Source organism: Apostichopus japonicus, chromosome 12 (genome assembly GCF_037975245.1).
Source record: "Apostichopus japonicus isolate 1M-3 chromosome 12, ASM3797524v1, whole genome shotgun sequence".
NCBI lineage: Eukaryota > Metazoa > Echinodermata > Holothuroidea > Aspidochirotida > Stichopodidae > Apostichopus > Apostichopus japonicus.
In genome coordinates this window covers 29,492,190-29,519,490 of record NC_092572.1, presented here as the reverse complement: position 1 = coordinate 29,519,490, position 27,301 = coordinate 29,492,190, and the positions used below count along the sequence as shown (strand labels likewise).

The window sequence follows — 27,301 nt, the reverse complement described above, 5'->3', positions numbered from 1 at the left end:
TGGAACGGGCTTTAATTTGTAGAGCGCCTGGATGATCTCCCACACTCTCCCGCCGCCTCCCGTTCATTCCTTTCGCCAATGCTAAATAATTAAACGATTTTCAGCTAATAAATCAACAATAATAAGCAAAATACAATGTTTAAAGACAGGAAAGATTAACAAAGAACAGCTATAGGATCGTTGTACAGCAAAATTAAAAATAGGTGGCAATTAATATAACTATTTACGCCGTACCATTCCGTAAGAATTCTTACGGAATGGCACTATATGATGCATGCATGATCAATGGCGTAATATGACGCAACGACAACAATATTAAGCCGTAGCGTATGATATCACAAATTAGAGATGGAGCATTAATCAGTGTTTCAGTCATATTCCTCTTGACGGGATCGACCGTAGGCCTATAATTAAAAAGTCGGTGAGATAGCGGGAACTCGAAATTGGATCCGAGCAGAGTATACGTCCACATGGAAACGATAGCTGAAATATTTATGATATATAATACGATATTTTTCTTACCCGCCCGTTTCCTACTTTCTTAGTGATTTTTTTCCTTGCTGTTTTTGCTCAGTTTTTTGCTTACTTTTATTGAAAGAATTAAATGGATTGAAATTTACCTCTTGAAGGTATACTACTGTAGCTGTTGGCCTAAATATTTTATATATTCAAATATGCTGGTCACCTTTGGTCAAATTTCTTACACTGTTTTAATGTCAACCTTCAAGGAAATTTTCCTCACTCGGATTTTCAGTCATCTTGTGTGTTCCTTAAAAATGTATGAGAACAATTTGGAGAGTAAAAACCTGAAGGAAAGTACATTTTGAAAACTTCTAGCAATTTTAGCGTGCTATAATTTGGGGCCATATACTGACCTTAAGGACCTTAATTCTCCACAAACAATTGCTGTTTTCTGCAGCATGCGTGGCAATATCGCCCTATACTGATCCTTCTTCCTCTTTTGAGAGAGTTTTTTAATGAATTTCTCTTGGTCGGAAGATACCTGTCCCTTGGCCAACTATCAGAAGCACAACACCTAACAGAAAAGAAGTGATCCATGCATGCAGGACCTCCGCACGATTTTACAAACAGACACAACAGGGCGAAAGTTTTCAATTCGATGGCGCTATAGCAATTAGTGTGCTGGATTAAGGTGGCATACTCCTATTAGAGTCTATATCAATCCGCTCGATTGTTCTCCTTCAGGAAAAGTGCCGAAAAGCAGCGGGAGAACATCTTTTGTGACCTGTTATCAATCATAATCTAGTTTTTTGTGGCTTGCATGTTGAAGAGCATGAATGTACATGTGGTGAGAAAATTGGGTCAATTGAGGCAATTTTAGACCCCTTTAGGCCTCCCGGGAGCAGCGTAGGAAATTTGTTTACCACTGAGTGAAGAGGTTTGTTTACAAGTGACGAAAACTTCCGGCTCGGATAGCAAAAAATCTTCATGGTCATGGTACGGAAAATTGATGGTGCCATGAAAGGCCAACTCGTCAGCTATCCGGTGATGGGTAGCGTTTAGCTAGTGAAAACTTCTATCTAGACTTAGAGACCACATTACTTTTGTGATTTAGTGTGTAAGTCAATGGGGCTTTTAATGGGCGTATGCTACCTTAATAAGTGTTAATAAAGCGGTAATGTAAATAGATGGCGGGCTTCCACAATTCATTATCAAATCAAGTTTTACACCCTACAAAGCGGCCGCAAGGTGCTTTTCGCAGTAGGGTACATCATATTCTTATCAAATATAGGCTTAAATGTAAGGATATATCATATAGAGAGTGCATTTCCATGAACTAAAGGCCCGCTTTCCTACGCTTATATCCTCCACAAAGAAGCACATTCAGAAGGGAATTTCAAATATTACAAGTATTGTAGTGAATTACCAAAATGTATGATATTGCTCATGTACAACGTTAATCTGTTCTCTAAGCTCCAAACCGGAAATGCGAACCATATAAGATAGATTTGTGGAAGGGGTCATGCGTAAAGGTCCATGTGGTTCAAGTATAATATGGATATTTCAAAGACATATAACGGTTGTATATGGCATGAGAAATGCCTATAGGTAACTTATACTTCGTTTAAAATATCTACAGCTCTTCATTGTTCACTAATCAAATCAAATCATACAAATACCTCATTTATACGACAAACTACATTAATGGTACGTTAAAGGTAAATAATAAACTTGGCTAATCATTCATAGATAAACTTGGCGTTTATCCGTATGACATCTTTTCAATAAGATCAATAATAAAAGTAAAATGATACATTAACGTTTGATTGGAAATTCTAGTCTACGAGGATCATACGGAGCATACATTCAACCAATCAATGGGAGCGGTGGGGCAATCACACCAGGGAGTTGTTCCATAACAACTCCCTGATCACACCTAATTCAGGCTAGTTTTACCAGGGAGTTGTTCCATAACAACTCCCTGGTTTTACACCCCTTGAGAGGTGTTGGAGCGGTGCGGTTTGTCTCTTGGTTAGTGTTTCAGCACTTGATTGTGTTCACGAATATCGAATCGGGATTACAATTAAATGAAACCACTTATTTATTTGTACCCTTAATGTAAAAGTACTTCATTGCTCTCACATTTATTATTATGCTTCCAAGTCTCTGCGAAGGAATTTCTCACACTTTAACAGCTTTTGGTGAATTCGTCACCCCCCCCCCCCCCCCACCAGGGCTTTAAACAAATTCCGGTGATATAAAACAAAATCTCTCTGAAAAGTAATATGTGTGTACACATGCTAACTTGTTAAAATTTCAAAGATGGCGGCCCAACATCACCCGCGAGCATTGGAGACATGTGAAATGAATTGTGATCGGCCGTTTTCAAGCAGACTGTGATAATTGACGGATGTTTCTGTGTTTGGAATGAAATTATCTAACTGTTTGTGAACATTTGGCGTTTGTTCCGGTATTTTAAGTCTTTTATGAGTCGATTTCATGATCGGTCGCTACGGCTTTTGCAGCCGTGACCTAAATATCACCTGTAATTTAGCGGATTTCCTGTGAGTATTTCTGTTCGAATTTATCGCTAGTGGTAAGTCAGAAACCTTTTTATCTTAGTTTCCAGGTTCAGTAGACATTTGAATGAGGTTTTAATGAAAACAACACATTTATTTCAACATTTATTTCTCGTCTCTCAGTGAACGATTACCGCCGAAATTCAAAATGTGTGACGTCACCAAAGCTTAATAAATTCCGGCGAACCTTGGGTCTGCTTCCCAACTGTGTGTGTGTGTGTTTCAAAGCGCAATTCGAGAACAAGAATATCCAAACCTCCACAGATCCAGGACACTGCAGGGCGAAGAAAAAATCCCAAAGGAATGATCCTCTTAAGAAGAAATAACACCGCGGCGTAAATAGTCTGGTAAGGCGGATCCCAACGAAAATAAAATAACCTTGCACCCATCCGCCATAGACAATGTTCAAAAATCCCCCCAAAAATTATTCACTTTCTTAGCTACGTACAGTTACAATGAAATACGTCTCTTCGTAAGCCCACCAAAAGGGTATATAATTAAAGCGAACTAATATCGGGGGGGGGGGGGTGGGGGCTGTTGCTCCTTACTTTACCCCACTTAAATATTTCAAAACGCTTCAATGTCTGAGGGCTTGACCCTTTAAACCCCGCCGGGCCTCTTTGGAATATATTTGACGGTTAAGCAGTTAACATGATGATTCTTTGAATGTAAATCAATCATGAACCGGTTATCGAGATCCCGATGTTTGTTTTACCGCTCAGATATTTGCTGCAGACGCCGATGAATCGATCGTAAAAAAACAGAGGGGACGTATGGCGCGAGAAAGCGGAATATATTGTGTACAACAATATATATGCTTAACTTGCAAAATACATACATGGTTTACTTCAAAAATACATATCAGACAAATTTATATATATTCTGCAAAAAAATATATTCTCTGACACAAAAACATTTATAATATAAATATATATTCTCTAAGAGAAAAATATATATTTTCTTTCAATATATATATATATATATATATATATATATATATATATATATATATATCTTGTTAAAAAACATATATATTCTCTGACAGAAAAATATTTTTCTCTAACAAAATATATAAATTCTGAGACAGAAATTATATATATTTTACAGGAAAAATTATATTCTGTGCAAAAATATATTTTTATTGTGTGTACGGAAAATATATATATTCTCTAACAACAAAATTCTATTCTGTGCGAAAAAATATATTCTGTGCGAAAAAATATATTCTGGTCGAAAAATATATATATGCTGTACAAAGTACCAAAACATATATATTCTCTGACAGAAAAATATTTTTCTCTAGCAAAATATATAAATTCTGAGACAGAAAAAATATATATTCTACAGGAAAAATTATATTCTGTGCAAAAATATATTTTTACTGTGTGTAAAGAAAAATATATATATTCTCTAACATTCAAGACCTATTCTGTGCGAAAAATATATTCTGTACGAAAAATATATTCTGTGCGAAAAAAATATATATGCTGTACAAAGTACGGAGCTCTGTAAGTGCTGACTAAGATGTTTGTTATTGTTCAGTAACTTCAGCAGTGACCAGCCTGTTCATTACACTGGCCATTAATAAAACGCACATGTTTGCTCAGAATCTTAATGCAGTTCATAGTTAGTGGGTTTGCGATATCACATTGCACATGATAGTACCAGGGAGTATTCCATGACAACTCCCTGATTGTACGACGGTATACGTTCGACAGCGAAGCCTTCTGTACCGTAACTAGCCGGCTTAACAGTAACTGCTCACTTCTTCACATTCCAAGGTTATTAGTTTGGAACGTTAGCCGGTGTGTTACGTAAGCAGTTTGCCAAACCTTGCAAATGAAACGAACGTGGGAAAGTCATTTGCACAGCTCAAATTTCCTGCGATCTACCGCAAGTGCCTATTGAAATCTGTAAGGCAGGTAAACTGTTACGTCAGTGGTGCAGGGCGCATTTCACTCAATTGTATATTTTTTTAGAGAATATATATATTTGTTCTCTTAGAGAATATATATATTTGTTCTCTTAGAGAATATATATATTTTTCTCTTAGAGAATATATATATTTTTTTCTCTTAGAGAATATATATATTTTTTCTCTTAGAGAATATATATATTTTTTCACTTAGATAATATTTTTTTTTTCTCTTACAGAATAAATATATTCTTGGCATAGAAACATATAATTTTTGTGTTAGTATATATCTTTACAGAATATTTATTGTTAGATATTATATTATTATAAACATATATATAAATATGTCTAAAATGTATTTTTGAAGTTAACCATGTATATATTTCGCAAGTACAGCATATATATATTTGTACGTAATATATTCCGCTTTCTCGCGCCATAGGGACATTAAAGCAGCATTTTGCGTTGGGTCACTTTTTTCCACCTTTTTATCATGTGCATCGATTTTTTTTACATGTATCAATCATAAAACAGCAAACTAAGATACCATCCAAGTTTCACCCTGCCAAGAGCGTTAATTAGCGAGTAATTAACGATTTATGTCGATAATGAGAAGAGTGTCCTCGACAAATTCCACAGTTAAAATTAATCGCATACAATTCCGCCAAACCCACTAGTTTGAATGCAACCAATCAGAGATGCAGGTTTAGTTATGAGCCATTGCTAAAAATAGATTCAAGACTTTGCGTTGGTACAACCACATGAACCAGGGAGTTGTTATGCAACTCCCTGGTACAACTGCCATATAGACTGTACACAAATCAAGCGTGGTGTTATATTACGTATTTGTCAATGACGTTCGTAGTGTTTAAATATTCATATTATGGGCGAGGTTTATTGGGCTCCCAACGGAAAATATCTTGGAGAACAACAAAGTTGAAAGTTGCAATTTTTCGACTTTTATGCCACCATTTGAAGTAAAATATAAATAGATAAGCTAGTTATGTATGTCGTTATGGCATAGTGGAGTCAGTGAGGTCGAGAAAAATCATAGAAAAGGACGCAAAATGCTGCTTTAAATTATCAATTGATGAACCGTATGCCACGCCCCTAAGCCATTTCTCTGTCTAAGCTAGTGAATTTAAACAAAGCTGCCAGTATCTAAGTCATGTCCGTCGACAATAGATGGAGCTACTCATTTACCTCCAGATGACTTTTTACTGCATGTTTCTAGTTACCACCATCTGTCTGCACCATAGCAGTCAAAGCGCTGATGTATATAGTGACATGGATGTACAACGGTTTTATTTACTTCTTAATCTAAATTTAAGAACGGGATAATCCTTCTAGTTTCAGTTTCAAACTTCTGACTGACAGGTTTTGGATTTCACTTGTTAATGTTGTTTGATATTCTTCTCTATCGTGAGGTTTCCTTAAGACTATTTGCTGTCGTGAAACGATGTTTTAAAAACGAACTTGTTGCCGTCAATGCAACATGTATAACTAACAAGAAACGGTTGTTTACATTTATCAGCAAACGCACTTTTACTATGAAGTGTATCTCAAAAAACAACCTAACACACACCCACCCAAAAACACACTATAAGACTTACTTTTGAATTTCAAAATATATAAATTCCGCATTTTTTCTCATTACTTCTAATATTCATATTCCACAGCCTCAAATACGAGAGCGCAAACCTATAGCTTCATTATGAAGAGAGATAAATATTTTAAAATTAGATTTGCGGTCGCATTCATGAATACTGAGATTTCAACAATGAGTATTACTATATTTATAGGTCTGTGTGCTTACTATACCTGTTTGTTTCTACACACGGGCGAGTCCTGAATGAATCAGTGACATTGACGTCTTACATAGAATGACCTTTGACCTCATAAAAAGCAATATATTTGTACTGACCCAGGTGAATCTACTTAAAAATTATTTAGTTCATTCAAGTCGCACCTCTGGAGTTATGGTGTTTACATGATTCTCAGACTTACATCACTGTTAACCTTAAACGATCTTTACCTCCATTAATACAGAATGATTCTTGTACTCAAGAATATGGATCTCTATACCACACATTCAGCCTATTCAAGTTTCAATATTTGAGGGATCGTCATGACAACAGTATCATACTTTGACCACTATTGATCTCTCATGAGCTTTGAACTCAACATAAAAAAAATGCTTTCTTTGTACTCATTAAGGTAAAGTGTCTTACAACGAATGAAGTTTTAAGTTTGGATTTATGTTTATATTAAAATTATGTGTTATTATTATTATTACAATGTTTATTTTTTGGACCTCATTAGAACATAATAAGTTGCTTGAACTAGCTAAGATGGATTCCCATACGACGTATGAATTTCACTAAACTTTAACTTAGAGTTTTTACAAGGTTTCAGACTGTAACCTGTGTTGAACTCAAGTGATCTTTAATCTCCATATAAAACAACAAATTATTGTCCTTATTAAAGTAAATACACACACCAAATATTAAGTCCATCGAGCTTGCCTTGTGGCTATGAAGTTAAGGACGTTGTCCTTCCTTCTTGAGTTATCTCGTTTATAAAGTTTTCAGACTTTGACCTCAGTCGACCTTGTATGTCTATTTGCATCGTCAATTTCAATTGGGTTCTTTTACTAACTTAAAGACAAATCCATTTACAATGCATCAACTTCGGCCATCATATACTTTTTGAGTTATTGTGTTTACAAACAGTGTCGCATACACACAGACGCACCCGCACAAATAACGACATCACCATCAAACAAATTTCTCATGCCTCCGCCAACTTAATAAAAAAGAACCGAGGAAGAAATTAACCGTAGCATCGCTGAAAGGAACACAGTGATAAATTCATGACATATTAGAATGAAGCATTTGTGAAGTGGGAGATGGGTGTAACCTTCAGTCTAAAGAGAACGGGACATGAGGGACTCAAGACGGTAAAGTGGGAGGAGGGTCACATAAAGCGGGTTACTAAAGAGGGTATTACTTACGATGTGATGATGGGAGGCTCCCTAATGTCCATCTTCTGACAGATTTCTCAACGTTGCGCACGATCCTGCTCAACTAAACCGAAATAATAGTACTTAATTAAAGGTTCATATTAATCATACAAAACAAATGCAAAAATGTTTCTATCTTTCGTATCAGTAAGCAGCATTGCATGTTTAACATATACTGATTTGAAAAGTATATATATAAATATGTCTAACATACGCACATCGTTGTTTGTTCTACTGTATGTTGACTAGTTCAATAGGCTTCTTTCGGAACACATAATTTGAATACAAGGTTTCATCGATGTTGTGAAATATACAGCATAAAATAAGTGCGTCCCAGAAGTGATTGAATCTTTGGAAGAATTAATGTGTTGAACTAAGTACAGTCAAATTAGATCATATTTAGTAGAAATATAATTTTTTAAATGTACCTCAAATACAGTATCAAATGGTATTATAAATAACAGTATCAAATGGTATTATAAACAAAATAGTGTAACAGTGAGAAATATTGATGCAAACATGTTAGTTCTCTCATTAAGATTTCCAATAATGAATTAAGTATTTTATGAGTTGACAGATAGGTCTACATTGCAAGAGCATCAAGAGGAGTCTACAGTTTTTCCTCTGAATCGAGGTTGACCACTCACTAGGTGATATGTAACAGTGGCGGAGATTTCTTGTCAGAAGTGGGGGGGGGGGGGGTTGCAGGCCATTGATGAAATAAAAAGTCATAACTGCTGGCTCACTATCTAAGTGGAGCGCCACCATAAGTTGGCGCGAAGTGCACAAGAATTTTTTGGCAATATTGCCTCCCAGATTGCAGTAAATGGCACTGCCCAGGCCTTGAAAAGCTGCATTTAACCAGGGGCGTATGCAGGATTTTCTAACCCGGGGGGCACGTATTACTATCTAAGCGGAGCGCCACCATTGGTTGGCGCGCAGCGTACAAGCAAATTTCTGGTTTTTGTACCCCCAGATCACCGGAAATGGCACTTCTCGGGCTTGAAACTGACCAACCATATGTACACTTTTGCCTGAGAACCAAGTTTTTTCCAAATACTTTTTTTCTCATCTATAACCTTTTTGAAGATTGTCACCAGTCACACATCATGTTCGACTTCATCACATATCCTGTGGATCATTGCTTTTGTAGGTGATTCTTCATTGCGACCCACAATATCAGTCAGCCCCACTGTTCAGAATTTGAAAATTCACAATTATTGAATAAATTCACTTCAAAACATACCCATACTGTTGCACAAAATATCATCTATGGACAACCGATATAGAAAAAACCCATTCAAACCCTAACAGACGGGTCAAAATTGCACGAGTATGATGAAGTATGATGAAGAATGTTGGTTAGAGAATTTTCGAAAATTCAGACGGCTACAAAAAAATTTCATTGATGGAAATAAAAATATACCAGATATTTCCGAAACCGAACACTACACACATCGACAGTTGTGAGCATGGGCGCAGATCAGTCTTGGATATTGGCGGGGACGCGTGTCTGTTCTATGACACTAAGCGGAGCGCGACCATGGGTTCGCGCGTAGCGTACGATTTTTTGGGGCAAATATACCTCCCAGATCGCCAGAAATAACACTTCCCAGACCTAATGATGCTCCTTAACCTCCTTAAGTTTTAGATCTCATGGCTTAGAAATTTAGTTTGGAGAAATACATGGGCGTCTGCAGAAAGAAAATCAGGGGACAAATAATCCAAGTATAGACTTTTGTATATACGATGTGTCTGGGGTCCTCTCCCAGAAAACAAATATAGACTGCCGCAAATGCGATTTCCGTCCTATATTTAACAACTGTGGATAAAATACAATAAAATGAGAACTGCTGCATATCATTTACACAATGCTGGATCAAACTGCGCCAAAGTTCAATACAGGGGAACTTGAAATGCAGCTATTGGTCAAGACAAATTGGCGGGGAAACGGTATATCATGTCCCCACTACTGAAAAAGTTGGTGGGACGCGTCCCGCTGTCCTCACCAGGATCTGCGCCCAAGGTTTGGAGGCTGTTTATCGTGGAACGCCATTTTCATGCTCACTGATATGATGTATATCTGCTGTTTGCTTTACAAATTCGAATAATTTTGTCACTAGTTGTTCCTCTTTCTCTTCCCGTTTTCTTGCCGTATTTTCTACTCCATCCTTTTCTCCTTTTCTCCCTTTCTTCTTTTTCTCTTCCTTCCTTCACCTCGTTGAAGTTAGCAAGTGTATACAGTTCCAAAGCTATTCAACAGCAACAAAACGTTATTTTGTGTATGTCTGTTGTGGGGCGAAGTTAGCGCTATAAGCTACAAGTTCCAATGCGCAAGGTGGGGGAAAGGGGCTAGAAATAATGTGTGGGTCAATTCTAACTCGGTTTTCGGTCGTTAATTGTTGATGTAGCCTACCAGGTAAAAGGTTGAAATGACTTTAACAATTTCAAAATTTAATAATTTGAACATTACTGGCAAAAACTAGGGGGGGGGGGTTAAAACCCCCTAACCCCCCTGTTTCTCCGCCAGTGATATGTAAGCTACAGTAATAACGCTATAATAACTTCACGCTTAAACCTGATATACTAATATCAATCCAGTCAAAGAATATTCCCATAGCTGAACTGAAGTTCATTGTCTAAAATAATTACTGGAAATCTTAATTCATCACAAAGTTTAATGGACGTATCTAGCAACAGTTCTATATTGTTTGTGTTTCTCCATGCACAATGTCTTGGTGGTCTTGGTTAATTAATACTATAGACTATCTTTCTCAGGACTCACGCAAAAAGAAACGTCTTATGCCGTTAATTTGACCTAGTTTCGAATGAGGTGTAACAGAAGTGTTAAACACCACCATCGATTCCAGAAACTCCAGCTTGCCACCGTCGGTAATTAGACACTAGTGTACAGTCAGTACATACAGCTGCGGTCAATACCCACAGCGCAGTATACAAACGATACAGCGATGGACATCTCAGGTCCAGCTAAAGATAACAAGGTATCACGTTTCATAACTGTACTGTCTGCATTTTGTAGCGACACGAACAAAACGTCACTTGCAAGCAATAGAAAGTTAACTTTTTCAGATGGCCGCACGCGGTTTGGGGCGAGTCTTCAATGCCTTTAAGCTTATGTGTCACAGTATACCCGCTACCGGAGTACCCCATAACGCTACCTTCTAAACCATAGCGATTGACAAATATAATACTAATAACTGTGTACAGATGTAATACACACAGAAAGGGTAACACTTACATTGAAAGCCACTCTATTTCACTTGTGTGATGTTGCCGTGTGAACCAAGGATCCTTTGAATCCTTCTTCGTCAACTTAAAACACACCCGAGCTGAAAATGATCACGAATAGTCCCTTGATGTAACCCGAAGAGGAGGAATTTACCCCAATGTAGTAAGAACGACGTTATGGAAATACGATAAATAGAAATGAGAGGCAATATGAAAGCAGATTATTACACTGAACAGCACTGTACATATCAATACTGATCGCGTGACTGATAAACAACGCCCACTGTACACGTACGCGACTGTGCATTGAGCTGCACAGTTGGGTTCAAAGGTTCATTTGTACACGTACACTGAAACTAGCAGATTTATGGTATGTATATTCAAGTCAACTAGTGTAGATTTTCCTTTCCTGTGTTTCCCCTTTCAATATTCAGTTTCAGAGTAGAATGGATATATGATATTCATTGTGTAGCCACACGACTATGGCAAGCCATATGGGACAAACACCGTATAATATATCCGCGTATTAATTCGAATATATACGCCTCTGGAAATCGCTTTCCTACCGCTTCTCGGATTGTATCGAATGGAACTGTGGCGTGATGCCTGGTAACACAGCATGTACTGTACTGTGGCTTCTGACTGGCGCCCCCAACCAAGAAATGTCCAAATAGGGATCGCCACCAACTAAGGGCTGGTTAACTCAGTTGTTAGAGCGATGGGTTTGTAAACCAGAGGTCATTGACTTGAACCCCGTGCTAGCCAAACATGTCTTTGCTCTCTCCCATTAATAAGTGAAACATTAGTAAAACAAGTAAAACGTGGAGTGTTAGCTCAGTGGATAACGCCGGTGCCTTCCAATCATAAGGTCCCGAGTTTGAGTCACTCCAAGATTAATGTATATGTTGTCCAGTAATAGCCAAAAGAAGTGTACAATGTTTCATCTTTGATGGATTTTGAAGGAAGTTGCAGCTATTTTCATCATTTCGAATGCCTATTAGAATGATTAGGACAATGTTGTTTATAGGTGTATGTCGACCTTTAAGCTCAGCCATGGGAATATTCTTTAAGTAGAGTCCTGGATTGACATTAGTATATTATATTATGATTGAAAGCAACCGATTAACGCCGGTGCCTTTCAATCATAAGGTCCCGAGTTCGAGTCACTCCAAGATTAATGTATGTCGTCCAGTTACAGGGTTGTTGACAATTGATAATTCATAATCATGGGCGTTAAATATGAATCTAAGAGACTGACTTCGGTCAGCTTGCGGCTTTGATAAGCCAATGGGGTTTCTTCGCGAGTTCCTGCGGGAGGATCTAAAATACATACATACATATATACATGTAAGAGGTGTTAACTCTTTAGTATATAACACTCACACTTTCATATAGCAGATGTTTGTAAGCTAGTCTATTTCGCATAGAAGAATTGGGCCGAAGTTATGTTCAATCCTTGGGGGGGGGGGGGGGGTTGAATCCTGTACTGATTAGTATAGGGGTATAACGTTAATGTTAGGGCCAGACGGATCAAGGTTTTTTTTCAATTATTAAGGGGGGATGTGAGATCCTGGGATATTTTAAGCCAAACCTTTTGTAGGGGTCGGGGTGGTTCCCTCGAGAAAGTAACAAATATACGTCAAGTGGTGCATTCTGTGGCATATTGAAACTTTACATTAGGTCTGTTATTAGGTAATAACGCAGTTATGTTTGAATAAACACTTGGTTTGATTACTGTGTGAGGTTGAAGCTCGATCTCCTTCTCCCCTTGGGCGTCCTGGGTCCAGAAGAGTTGTCTCATTCTTCTTCGACTGAACGCAATAAAACATTTAATAAAATGACTGACGACGGGAGACAATGCTTCCCATCCCATCTTGTGCACGCACGCCCCTGTTTGTAATGAACCCAACCAATCGAAGTGCATAAAATATTCAAGCTTCTTGTAGAAAACGACTTGTGCACACCCAAGTGCAGTCATGTTACATTTGAAGATATGTTATATTGAAGTTTGCTTGAAGATAAACCTATGCCTATACAGACAATCAGACAGAAAATCCATCGTTACTCCAGTAATCATCACAAACAATACTAAACTGCATTATTTTACACGTAGGAAAGATACGCAAGTTCGTGTTTTAATCACCAATGACCAGTATGCTGGTACTGATATGGGTACAAGGTTCCTAGTACAAATATGAGTATGAGTACAAGGTCCCGGATAGGTGACCGAGTACACATCCATACTTACGAGTGCGCGTGTATATGATTGTCACATATTAAGAGCTAAAACACATGAGTAAGGTACAGATAAATCTTCTTGAGTGCCTGGACAGGCTGGGTACTAGAAGGATGATTTATTCCGCGACTACCTTAAACTCCGCACTTTTTGGTTCTATAAAATTCCAGCATATTATCATGCACTTACATGATGTACGTAACTAGGTAAGGCTAAAAGAAATAGAAAATAAATATTTGGTTCAAAAACCCTTACGGGTGTAATGTTAGTAGTGTGGTCCTCTTTTAGCGCCTCATGTTCAGAAACGGTTGAATGGACCTGGGAATGTATAGACTCACGTCTAACTTGTGTATGACGACTATTCAAGCATAACTAACAATCAATTTCTTAGGCACGCTTGTTTCATTTCGTGTTCAGATGAGATATTCTAACAGAAGTAACTTTTATATTTCAATGGCAGTATTAGTAAAAAGCAAGATTCTATAACTTCCGTTCAATAGTCACAAATTTAGAGACAAAGCTGTAGTCAGCTGAAGAAGCTAAAACTAATTAAAATCCTTGATTTGAAAATTCAATGAAATGCTTTTAGAATATTAATGTATGGAGACCAGTATACGGGACTTTCGATAGGTTACTATTTGATAGAAGAAAATTCACGATAGTTTGTGAAAAAGACGAAAGAAATGTGGTCCCTCAAAGACACGGATGCTTCATAATTAGTTATTGCACAGCGCCATCTATCAGGGATTTCGAAAGATTCCCAGAGTTACATGGGGGCGGGGAAAAGGAAGAGGGCAGTGTCCAACAATGATTGTGAGAAACTTTCATTATGTCAAAATAAATTCACGAAGAAAGGATTACTTTTTCAGGTCTTCGAAAATTAAAAACTATGGGATTATCACACATGAATGTAAGCAATCGTGGTGCAGAAAAGGGAACGAAAAAAACGGAAGACGAAGAACGACAGTTAAAAAAGAATTACACTTGCATTCCCTGGTGCTCCCGTGCGGTAAGAGAGAGAGGGGTAGTTACAAGGGTTTTTTCCTAAACTAGTAACTTTCCCCATGATGCATTTGGCAAGCATCATGAATCCTTAAAGTTTCTTGACTATGCTAGGAGAAGTATTAATCACTCGATATGAAAACTAGGCTGCTGTCTTGTTCGTATGTCCCGCGTCTCACATTCCGGTAAAGGTAGAAGTAGCTTTTAGCTAATACATAAACTTGTTTCCGTGCGAGTTTTATTAGACGTGTGGAAGATGCTGCAGTCTGGACCATTGTTATTGGTTGTTCGTACCGTAGCCTAACACAATAAAGTCAGGGAATGTAGGCCTACATCCGTCCAAACGGCTAACCACTCTTTGGAAGTGTCAGGCTATGAGAGCGCCAGTACTGACTTGAATTTTCAGGATAGTTGCAGTCTTTATCGCTGTTTTTATGCTTGAAGGTTAAAGCGTGAAAGGGAAGCTACACATTTTGTGAACAATAAGGAAGAACGACGAAGCTCTGCATTTTAGCAATTCGCTGGTGAATTACGGCGATTTTGAGACGGAGGGTACATTGGGAAGGCTGCAAAAATACAATAATTCTAAACTTTCTCTTCTGGCTCAAAATCGAAACTGTCCTGGTATTGAAATTTGCGAGTACCATGCTTAGACCAGAGAATCAGCTACCGTAAGGCAGCTAGGACGAGCTTGGCATGCACTTGTGGTACATACTTTCGACCTCGTTTTAAACTAAAATAGAGAGATTTTAAACAATCCCCACCCAAAACAAATCAGGAAATCAGGAGGAATAAAGCAACATCTAACTTAAGAAATCTCTGGTGAAAAGTACTGTGCTGTAGAAATATGTTGGGGTCTTACACAGCAACCAGCGCAATGGAATGTAGGCTATATAATACTATGATATTCGCGCTAACGTTAGCGATGCAGAACACAATGGCAGAAGCTTTTTATACAATTGCCTGCAAAACAAAGTGGATTAGAAAATAAAAACCGGAGACCGTGGGGTTGTCTTAATCTTAATCCGGAAGGCTCACGGTGTAAAATCAGGGAGTTGAAACATAATTAGATGAGTTGACAGGTCTCCGGTCGGAAAGCCCTGCTCTATCGAAATTCTGACAAATTTAGCAGGTGACTCGTAACCTGTTATCGTACTCTACAAAAGTATTACATTAAAATGAAAAGAAAAAAAACACACGGATGATCGACCGACAGAATATGCAGTATGCTACCTGACGACATTAACAGCAGGCAAAATAAACACAAAACGAAACATTTAATTGTTGCTGTATATTAAATCACGATCGCACAAAATAGAATAAATTACATTAGATATACTCAATTCAATGTGTAGGCCTATATACATGCATGCAAAAATGTCTTGAGAATATAAAAAGATAGTCAAATACATTTCAGAAAGTAGAATAGTTAGCTCTCTTTCGACTCTCATTAAGCTATAGTAACAATTAATCGGAGGGATGTAGCATTCCTTAAACACACGTACACATATACACAATAAACAATGTAAAATATATTTGGAAATTTTTCTTCGTAATTTTTCAACGAGTGGAGAGCAAATGATGTTCAAGAGTATTGTCAATGTCGAAAACTTGATATGAAATATTTGGGAAAAATCTTATAGTTTTGTTTGAACAACAATAACCACAAAATGAAATGAAATAAATATTAACTCAACTTCAATGGGGAAACCGAGACATAGTGATTTAGAAATGGCATGTTGAGGTTTCTTTGGATAAAATTAAAGACATAATGAGTCATTTTCTGCATTTTCATAGGCTGACAAAACTTTGACTTTTAGGGATTGAACCTCTAATTAAAGGATGATGAATAGCTAGTAAGTCAACTCTCGACGAATGACAATATTCATAAGTTTTAGAGCAACACTTTCTAGTACATCAACAGACAGTCACATACTCTCCCTTGATAGAGAGATGTTTCTTGGACATCTTAGGAGAGTGACTTCTCTTTGGAATGAAGAGTAGGAATGTTTGATCCAAGGCGATTATATGACATATTTCTCTGAGGTTCATACCATGCAATGTTCTGCATTCATCAGCACATACCATGCAAAGGTGTGCATTTCATCAACACAGCTTCTACATCACATTATTGGCTCTGTAACATGATTGCACATCAACATACAAAGGTGAATGTTGTGACTTTATGTAATAATTGATAAACAATGAAAAGTGTTCTGCTGGTAATGACTCCAACAACCACCACTCCTTTATATTCCTCCACCTGTGTTAACAATACCGTATAGACTATATGCTACTCTATTAACCACTCTACTGTTAAAACACAAAATGCTGGCAAAAAGTGCACAGCACGTCGCATTATCTGTGATGACAAACAACTTAATTGAGAAATTTTAAATCAAGGCGAACGCTTATAAAACAATCATCCATGACGGAAAATCAAGGAGAAGTAATCTTGCTGTTCTCATTCTGACATTTTGCTTGACTTTTAAATCTCCACTCTGAATTGCCTGGTGAAAAATATTCACCAGTAATCGTACAGCAACCCACGACAAGAAAATTAATCAAAATCCTCTCTCATTGTATTGTATTTCACGGGATGATATATAGACTGTTTCAGCTTCGATTGGTAGACAAATTGAACGTTGGTCGTAACTGCTCACATGAATGTATGAAAAGGACTAGGAATATATGAAAATCACTATGACAACGCTCTTGATGTCAGATATGATGAACATACAAAAAGAAGGGAAAACGAAAAAAAGAAAGAAATAAACAAACAAACAAGAAGGAGAAAGAAAGGCAATTGTATGATGGAGAGTAGCCTGTAGTGGTAAGGACATATGTAATGTGTACGATGTTATATCGAAAACATTACAGAGTAGTAAATCAGAAAAATAGAAAATTAACGGAAGAAAAGAATATAAACTGGACAAATCGCTTGTGATTTATGTTATTGTCTTATATAATGGAGGAATATCATTAAAAAGACTATTAATATACATTAATTAAAGAATAATGCATAGAGATGAGACTTGTTAAACAATTAACCCACCTTTTAGGAGAGTGTAGGCGCTTCAAGTATGGATATTTGAGCACTGTGTGTATTACAGTTATAAATATGCACGAAGCAAAGATTTGTAGGTGTTCTGTGACACTAATATCCTCAAGTACTGGTTTTCAAAATCGAAATTTTTAGTTCTTGGGAAATCTTATATTCACAAACACATTTGAAATACCGTAGGCTAATACACAAAATACTTGAAAACTATTTTGGATTAATGTAAAAGTCTGATCTAAGACGAAAATGTTTTGGACGATGGGATGGCAACGGTATTAGAACATTCGATGTAGGTACCTCACATCAGAAGTGTCTGGTTGTATGTATGTGGTTGTATTGATGATCTTATATTACACAACCATGCAAGTATACTATATGTATTGAACATACTAAATTCAGGATGGTTAACCAATCTGATATAGTTGCTAATATGGCTGTGAAAGGGATATTCCGGTGGCTGAAGTAGATTGCTTGGTAAAAATGGAAGAAATTTCTGTATCTTTGGGTCAAAACTGGATCCTTGTAGCATTTTGTACAACAAAGATTTGTTATTGGGTGTCATTTCATGAAATGCATATGGCAACAGCAGAGTGAATGATGACATCATCACAGCAAGGCAGCTGACAATGCATGTCTTAACCATATTTATAAACTCACCTATTCACTGAGGAAAATATTAATATTTCTATGACAAAAGGTTCATTTTGATGTAATTCTATGAAATCACCCGATACTCATAGCTAGTACAGTAACTGCTGTTCATGTTCCACAACCGTGCATCAGTAATTACTGCGCTGTGTTCATAACACGGTAACATGTGTTACAGGTGGCACAGTAATTACTGCAAGTTTTTTCTTACTGCAAATTTAAAATTTTTAAAATTTAAAATTTAATTTTAACATTTAAAATAAAAAAAAATAAATTATTATTATTTTTTTTTAAATTACTGCAAATTTTCACCTTTTGAACTCGTAGGTCAACGTGTAACAGCTTTGCAGTAATGAGTGTGCCACCTGTAACACATGTTACCGTGTTGCAAACACAGCGCAGTACTGTAGTTACTGTTGCACGGTTAAGGAACATGAAGAGTAGTTACTGTACTAGCTATGAGTATCGGGTGATGAAATACAGAGAAACATGATAGCTATATAAAGTCGACATTAAAAAATGAATAAGTTTCAAGGATAAAACACCAAGAAAATTAAATAGAAAACACAGCTTACAATCAAGCAACTGCAACTTGAGTTAGAAACAAGATATCAAGATGTGGTTTGCAGCTAACAGTGTTAGAATTTTGTTCTTTTCCAAAAAATGAGCATTATATTGTCTGCCCTTGGAATATCCCATTAATGCTTGACTCGGGCATGTATAAAAAGTAACAAAATACTGAGTTTCATTCTTGATTTTAAGTATATATAAATTTGTTAATGTTTGCCTGAAGCTCAAAACTGTGTCATCATCATGATCGTTGTTATTTTCCATTTACTTATTGACGAATCCCTCGCTTCACAGCTTACAAAAGAAGCAAGTTTTCAACAAGTTTGCATTTTACTTGACATTTATACATGAGTAACTTACGACCTCTCCATTCATTTTCAGCAATGTCATTATTATTATACCCTACTTTAAAACACATTTTGTTTCTTCTTTGTAATTGGAAACATGAATATCTCCACCGAATTACAATATTGGAGTAATCACACTTCAAACAAATTGTTGTGAGCTTGTTGTGAAATTGAATTACATACAAATTGATTGACAGTTTATTATAAAGTAGTGGTGTACTGAGAATGAAAGATGATTATTTAATGTGAATGCACTGGAATCATTTCCAGCATGCGTCAATGATGTAACATCTGGTATTAAGTACAGTATTACATGTGGTGACACCCACAGGCTAACATTTGAAAAGGTTCACTCATTTTCAAAACCATTATGGAACATCACTTCAGTAAATATCAGCCTACTTTACTGAGTGAGATGTGGAGTCATACTTTATAAGGTGTGTGCTTAACCTCATGTTAGTTTGCTGTAAATTGAATTCATATTATTGTGGTAACACTATACAAAATATGTACTAATTTCATGTTATGGAGGGCCCTACACCCCCCCCCCCTAAAAAATCTTTTAACTTCAATCAAATTACAGTATAGTATGAGAAGTACTGTACAGTACCTTTGATGTCAACACAACCTCTTCTTTTATTCTTAAGATCATTTTTTCTTCTTTTAAATTCACAATGCATTAATCCTGTGATCTTGCACAACGCAAACTTAGAGCATATCTAGATATTAACCTTGTTATATTGGTTAATTGTCCTTTTCCTTTAAACCACAATCATTAACAATCACCAACATGAAGTCTCTTGACATAATATAATACCTTGCATCTTAGATGGAATAAGGGTAAGAAAATAAAAATTCAAAATACATTAATTTAAATTTTACAATATTTCTCTTTTTCACAGGAAAAAAGCTTACAAAAATATACTCATCTTTTAACCCTTGACCTAATTATGCAGCATATTTTCAGTCACTATACATGATAAATAAATAAAAAAGAATCCTTGACACATCTTTCTTTCACCCAACCCCAAACCCTCCTACATGTGACATCTGCATCATTACATATAGCAAGGCTTCACAGAATCTGTAAGTAACCATTGACACCCTACACAGTCTTTATATGATATATACTATCTTCTCACCTAGTGAAAAATCTGGTGACTTGATCAAACAGATCTGCATTGAACATTACCATAGCTACAAGGTCAAATATACATGTGACATCTGCATCATTACATAGAGCAAGACTTCACAGAATCTGTTATGAGATATATCAAACTGTCCAGAAGTCTAAATGTGACACATCATGAAAAAACACTGTGGTCAAAGCCATTTGTAATGTTCAGCCATTTAATAACTTAAGATGCTTTGTACTTTCCTGAAATGATGACAAACTTAAAAGACCAAGTCAATCATTCTGATTAATTAGAAGGTCTGAAACAGCATTGTCTAAAAGTCGATGCAACTATAGCAGCTCCAACTAATCTATTTGTTTTAACCTGTCCCGTTTTTGTTAACGGATCAGTTTTGTATTGTTGGTGACATTTAATATGTCATCCAAAAACAGTGACATTTGAGCGAATGACAGTTGGTAGTATCTGGAAAGGTATAGGTTTGAAACTTGGCTGGCTAATGACATGAAAAGAAGAAGATTCATCCACCAGCAATCCATAGGTTACCATCTTGAATGGTTTTTCAAAATGGGAAAGCTAATTCAGAATGGTCTAGATCTGTTAACTGGATTCCCACGTGGCAAACACAGTAATGTGAGCCAAAGAGGGCTCTGTTCATACCCCAATAAAACATATGAATACCTACCTAGCTTAACAGAACTGCCTTCCATTAATATTTAATACTTTGAAGATTTGATAAAAGAATGTAATAACTCAGTAATCGTAATGGTTTTAGCCTTGCTGAGGTTTTAAGAAAATTCATAAAACTTTTGGAGGCATTGATAATTAATCAACCACCTCGTTAATCCTCATAAGACCATCAGGGTTTTCCTTCTACTTCAGGATATGATGACCTCTCTGAGGTTGTTTATTAAATTTAGCCATAAAAATAGAATACATGGATTGAAAATCAGTCATTCATATAGCAAAATATTATTTAGTTTTTAAATTACGATACCATAACCTCAAAGGATTGTCTGTTTGAATTATACGTAAAAACCGATTTAACCGAGCAATTCTATCATGGACAAATGATGTGTTATAAAACTCATAGTTGATCGCATGTGTATATGACATAAACCAGATTCTCAGTCTTCTTGTCGTATAACCAACACGCCTTCATCATCTCCTTTGATGAACTGATTGCTATTGTGGTAATTATACTGTTTTAAAGTCCTCCTCCTCCTTCTTCTCCCCTATTTAGTCATTGTAACTGTAACATAATCTTTGTTGTATATTCAGTAGTACTGCAGTATATATTTGCTACAAATGCTGGTGATTTTCCGGTGATGTTAATGAAGTCAGTGATCTCTACCAGTTTCTACAACATACATTACATTTGTCATACTTGCAGCTTGCAGATAGAGTAGGTCTTTAGACTGGTCTGATGTCAAACTTCCCGATAACTCCTTCAGATGAGAGCCTGGGCAGTTGCACTGTGGACAAACTAACATCGCTTTATCCCCTATTCAGGTTGTAGCTTAATCGCTACCAGTTTCTACAACATACATTACATAATTTACATTTGTCATACTTGCAGGCAGAGTAGGTCTTTAGACCGGTCTGATGTCAATCTTCCTGATATCTCCTTCAGATGAGAGCCTGGGCAGTTGCCCTGTGGACATACTAACATCGCTTTATCCCCCATTCAGATTGTAGCTAGTGTTCGACCGATTATATGATAATCGGTTTTACCGATTACCGATTAATTCCTGTGACAATCGGCCGATTACCGATTACCGATTATTTCAAAATTTTCGTGGAACTGGCCTAATGTATGATTTAGTGTAATGCATGATTACCAACTTCTAGGCCAATGCAATCAAAGATGTAAATGAACGACTAAACTTTTCACAGTTACGATTAATGGAGCAAGTAAAGAACACTGTTATACATACATATTGAAACCATTATCAGTGTTGCAACTCCAACGTAAAAAAAAAAAAAAGTATATCGCACGTAAATAAAATATTCGTTATTCCGTTCTGATATCGGAATATATAATCTGATATGAAAAATAATGTGTAAGCCTAAGAAGTAAGAGTAAGTTGGCCTGACGTTTCGATCCTAGCAGGATCGAAATGTAACGCCACATTACTTAAAACATATTCTTTCACAGGCTCTTTAGTGGATAAGCAGTTTGCTAACAGTTTTATTTTATTATGAAAAATAAAACAATCCCGAACGTTTGCTTCAAGTTTTCAATGATTACCATCTGCGCGGTAAAACTTCCGATCGAACGAACGTTGTTTCAAACGATCATACACAGTAAGTCAATGGCGCTTCTCCATTGACTTAACTACATGTGGGAGAAATCACACACTAAAGTCCCATTGACTTTGTCGCGCGTTTCACTGGAAATCAGACTTGCTTTTAGTCGGTTGCGGTAAGGAGTTGAAGTACTGTTAGCAGCACGTATGGTACATGCGGCATGGAAAAAAAGTTGCTTCGGGGTTTTCGCAAAAATATGCGTAAGAATGTTTGCTTAATCACAAAATACTGTAACGCAGTAGAACTACTGAGGACTGTCGCCAAACGTGTTTAGGGATTTTTAGGAGTATTTGGAGCCTTGATTTCATCATTTTATGCCATTTGTAAAATCTTGGGCGCACTTTCAAACTAAACAGTTCTGAAGCTCAACCCATCTTCAGCCAGACTAGCCTAATGTACGTAGAACTAACAATGAACAAAGCCTAATGTTATTGTTTTCACTTTCCAGTTTTCACCTATGGTGAAACGGCCAAAGTGGTTCAAAAGTATATTGATTTGGTGTTTATATTTAGTATAGACAATTAATCTTTCTTATCAATCGTTTAACATGATGACATGTGGTTTTGTTAGATGCAACAAGCGAAGTAAAAAAAATACGTCGTCCCCCTAAGCTTATCGCGGGTACACTGTATGTTGTTACGTGGGTATACTGCATGATGCTAACTGCCAAAACTGGATAGTGTATCGAACAGCATTTGTACAAACTCGCGCGAGGGACTTACGATACCGCTTCACGGTAGATTAGCGCACCTTCCCCGGAATCGAATGATCAAAATTTTTCTCCCGTTGTGGTTATTGTGTATCAAAAGCGCGGAAAATACAATCCTTTATGTGGAACGAAATAATCGGTTCCAAATAATCGGTAGCGCAATGGATTTTGCCGATGCCGATTATTTACCGATTGTCTGATAATCGGCCCGATGCCGATTGTCTAACCGATTATCGGTCGAACACTAATTGTAGCTTTATGTAGCTGCGTTTTCCTGACAATAACTTTTGGTCAAAATAGCAGAAGCTGGTTCCTTCAAAGTAGAAGTACTCTATTGCCACAAATTTGGTGCCCCCAGCCCAGTCAGTTCACATTGTGCCCCTTGGATTAATTCTGAGGCATAAATTAATTGGTGACAAAATGGCCACTTGAAGGCCTTTCCTTTAGATTCAAAGTCTGTACCTTTGCTACAATATTTTGCTTCTTCCTCTTCATAGCAGGTATAAAGATAGCTTTAAGTCAACAACTACTGTGATAGATCATCGAGTCCATGACTTACAATTATGATGTCATAACTGTCTCAATCCCTTAACAATCATCCTTGGAGCAAAAATTTAGAAGTTATAGGTCTGTTGGATGGTCTGGCCTTCAAGTTGACATGTTGCTCTCCTGATTGTATCGAATTCAAAGCTGTATATGGAAAAGAAGAAGCCAGTTTATAACAAAAATCATTCATTTCAAATCGATTAATTCCAAAGATTGTTGTCAGTTTGGTGTAAGTTTTCATTAAGTGATTATTCAATTCTATGTTGAATTATAAATCTATTACTTTGTGCAACATAAATGAAGATTAGCACATTTAATTTTTAAGATTAAACTACAAATTTATAATAACAATAATCACGGTTGGTCCATCATCAGAGCTTCGCTGCAAAGAAAACGATCCTTTTTTATCTCAGGTTGGTTATGTAGTACAGCTATTGCAACCAAATTCAATTATATTGAACCATACCAACATTGTATTTGAAATTTGAAGAAAAATTAGAAAGTATGACAACATCATTCAAATTACGGATTTCCAACTTATTAAAGGAATTGTCTGGTGAAAGATTTTGATACATTGTCCTTGTAGTTATTATTTTTCTCTTTCTAACCATGTAAAAATTGTCCCCATTCGACGTTTTCTTCTTGTAGAAATCTGGTTTTCAAATTCACCAGTTTCTCACCAAAAGTACCGCTTGTTCGAACGCTTCAATATGGTGATTGACGTAGTGCTTGCAGATAGGCAAAACAGGCGACTTGAAGTTAGCACTCCCAATTCCGCAGCAAATTAACTCACGTGTAAGCACATTGGATTGCCTCATATATATAACATACATACTCGCGAACGTATATACTACGATGCTCAGTTGGTGTACTTGTATAGCGTTACACATAGTACACTCACACTCAAACCACAGTTCATTAACTGTTCTTCGAAATCGCTGAAAAAAATTCACGGATCAAATTAACAGTAAAAGGAAACTTGTAAAGTATTCGTTAAACCGAAAGATGAAACTTGGCGGAATCGATGTCATCGCAGAACTGTCCGATTGTAAACGTTAGAGTAGCCTATACACACGAACATTCTTCGCGCTGGAGCTGGATAACCGCGATGTATAAACAACGAAGAGCCTGCTGTTAAAACTTATCTTGTATTACACAAAGACCACGAAACCACCGATCTACTACATATATGGCGGCTTAAGGAGTTTTTTAAATCATATCTAATTTATAAGAAATTTCACCGGAAATTATTGTAGAAATTGATCGAATCGTTGTCAGTGCAGAATGTAGCACTGAGAAGCTTAGGCTTCGCAGAACTGTCCGATTGTCAACGTTTGAGTATAGCCTACATGCGAACATTTTTCGCGTTGGAGCTGGATAGCGCGATGTATAGCCTGAACAACTCAGAGTCTGCTGTTAAAATTTACCTTGTGTTACACAAAGACCACGGAACCACGATCAAGTACATGGCGGCTTAAGGAGTTTTTGAAAAAAATATCTAATTTTTAAGAAATTTCACCGGAAATTAAGGAAGAAATTTATTTGTATACAAACGCTGTTTTTGTTGTGATTACCGTATAGGTACTGTGCAGAGGGTGGGTTATGACGCAATCTGCTACGGCAGAGCTGACGTCATGTATTGTACTGTTCAAATCATATTTGAAATGTCTATCCATAACGATTAAAAAATCGTTTCTCTGTCAAACGGAACATTACTTTGACAACATGTTTGGAAAATTATTTACTATTTTTTAAGGTAACTTCTTTGGGCCACCAGACAATCCTTTTAATCAAACTATCCTGCAAAAGGATTTTAGTTCAGGAAATGACCAGTATGTCACATAGATAAAGATTACCAATTCTGTTTCTATATCCTGATTCTTGACTTTATAATGATATACTGTCTGATACAGAGAAGATGCTCAATACAATCCAGGGAGGTCCACTAGTTTAGGGTCCCTCGGTGACTGGAGTGTGTTTGAGTTTAACCCCTCTGTGGAAGACAGCAGTCACCTGGTGGGTTGGAAGGCTGTTCCCTGAGGAGTTTGGTGCAAGATCTGGGGTACCCAATCTGCTCAAGCTTTCAACGCCATGGTCTCCTCTTTACTTTCTAGATTTTGGTTATTTATCTGTCAAAAGGTACTGTCTGTTTACCCTTATTCAATTTTAAATATATTTTTAAAATGATATCGGTTTTCCCACAAATGTTTTCCCTACCTTCGTACAGCTCAAACTGAATCACATCACTACACACACGATCAATCAATCTTGACTGTTGACTTGGTAATTCTGACTGACTTAAGACTGACAAAACTATGAATATATAACATACCATACGATATGCTGATGAACAGGAAGGAATACAACTCAAAGTATAACTGACATCTGTTCTCCATCACGGTATCGTTCTATTTTGGATCTCTGATTCGGTCATACTTGCTCGAGAGCTATGAAATGATCAATGATGTGTTATCGATATCAGTTTAAAAGGTGAAACTTACAAATAACTTAAAAAAATGTTGATGCGTATCTGTAAACTGTGATCATTGCTTTATGAGAGTTTGAGGTTTTGTTAACTTTTCTTATTTCTTGACATAGTTAATTCAAATATATTTTTCTCTCACATCAGTTCAAGTTAGGTACACTAGCTTCTATTTCAAATATTTCAGAGACTGGTTATGACAGTTACAATGTTTAAAATATCCTTACCTTGATATTTCTTTCCCACAAGAATCTGTCAATTGTTTGTGAAGAATACTACAAGTTGTCTCACTATTGCATTTCTTCCTCCATTAAATGAGCAGTTGTGAGATCGCTTCGGTCCGACAATCAGAACGGATTGTTTGGATATTGAAATGTTTTACTCAGTGCGACCTCACGCCTTTTTTTTAAACCACTCATTAGGTTTCTTTCTGGATACCAGCTTAAACAGATGAGATGAGTAAAACAAATAATTAATTGATATGAAGTGTTCTATATGTAAGAGACAACAAGATGTTTTAATGCTGACTGGCTTTCTTTATCAATATAAACACTATTAAAAAGTCTTATGGCTGTGTAATCCAAATGATACAGAATATCCTACATACAGGTGACATAAATAAAATATCGTTACCCACAGTTATGTTTTGGAGCATGTTAATATTATTGTCTTACATGACTTCATATAGCATTATTCACCAGCTGGAACTTTTTCAAATAACACGGTTGTTGTGCACAATAAACTAACCATTTTTCCTCTCTTAAACAAGTGTCTTCGCTAATATGCAGTGATGATATATTACTTACATTTAAACAGAAATATTCAAACTAGCTTCACAATACTTATAGGCATAAATGAGAAAATTAGCACATTATACACAGATTGTTTGCTGTTTAAAAAAATGAGTAAAACAAGTAGCTGTAGTGGAATGTAGTTCTTCTTTTTAACATTCCTTTTAGCCAACATTAGCTGTTACAGTAATTGTTGGCATCTACTCTCTTTGAATATTCATTGTGCCTGTCAACTATGT

General features: G+C 36.6%; 2 protein-coding genes across 24 annotated transcripts in view; both read right to left on the bottom strand.

Moving 5' to 3' along the window:
- The window catches only part of LOC139977181 (uncharacterized), a 30,919-nt gene extending 19,086 nt beyond the window's left edge, over positions 1-11,833 (bottom strand). Inside the window, exons 1-2 of the mRNA XM_071986417.1 lie at positions 11,238-11,833; positions 7,970-8,042 (exon numbers count right to left, since the gene is read on the bottom strand). Coding sequence (XP_071842518.1) covers positions 7,970-8,001 — 32 coding nt within the window. The 5' untranslated portion in view covers positions 8,002-8,042; positions 11,238-11,833. The remainder of the gene's footprint in view (positions 1-7,969; positions 8,043-11,237) is intronic.
- LOC139977164 (uncharacterized) overlaps positions 1-27,301 on the bottom strand; it is a 371,700-nt gene that overhangs the window by 43,180 nt on the left and 301,219 nt on the right. The gene's annotated exons all lie outside the window — the stretch shown is intronic.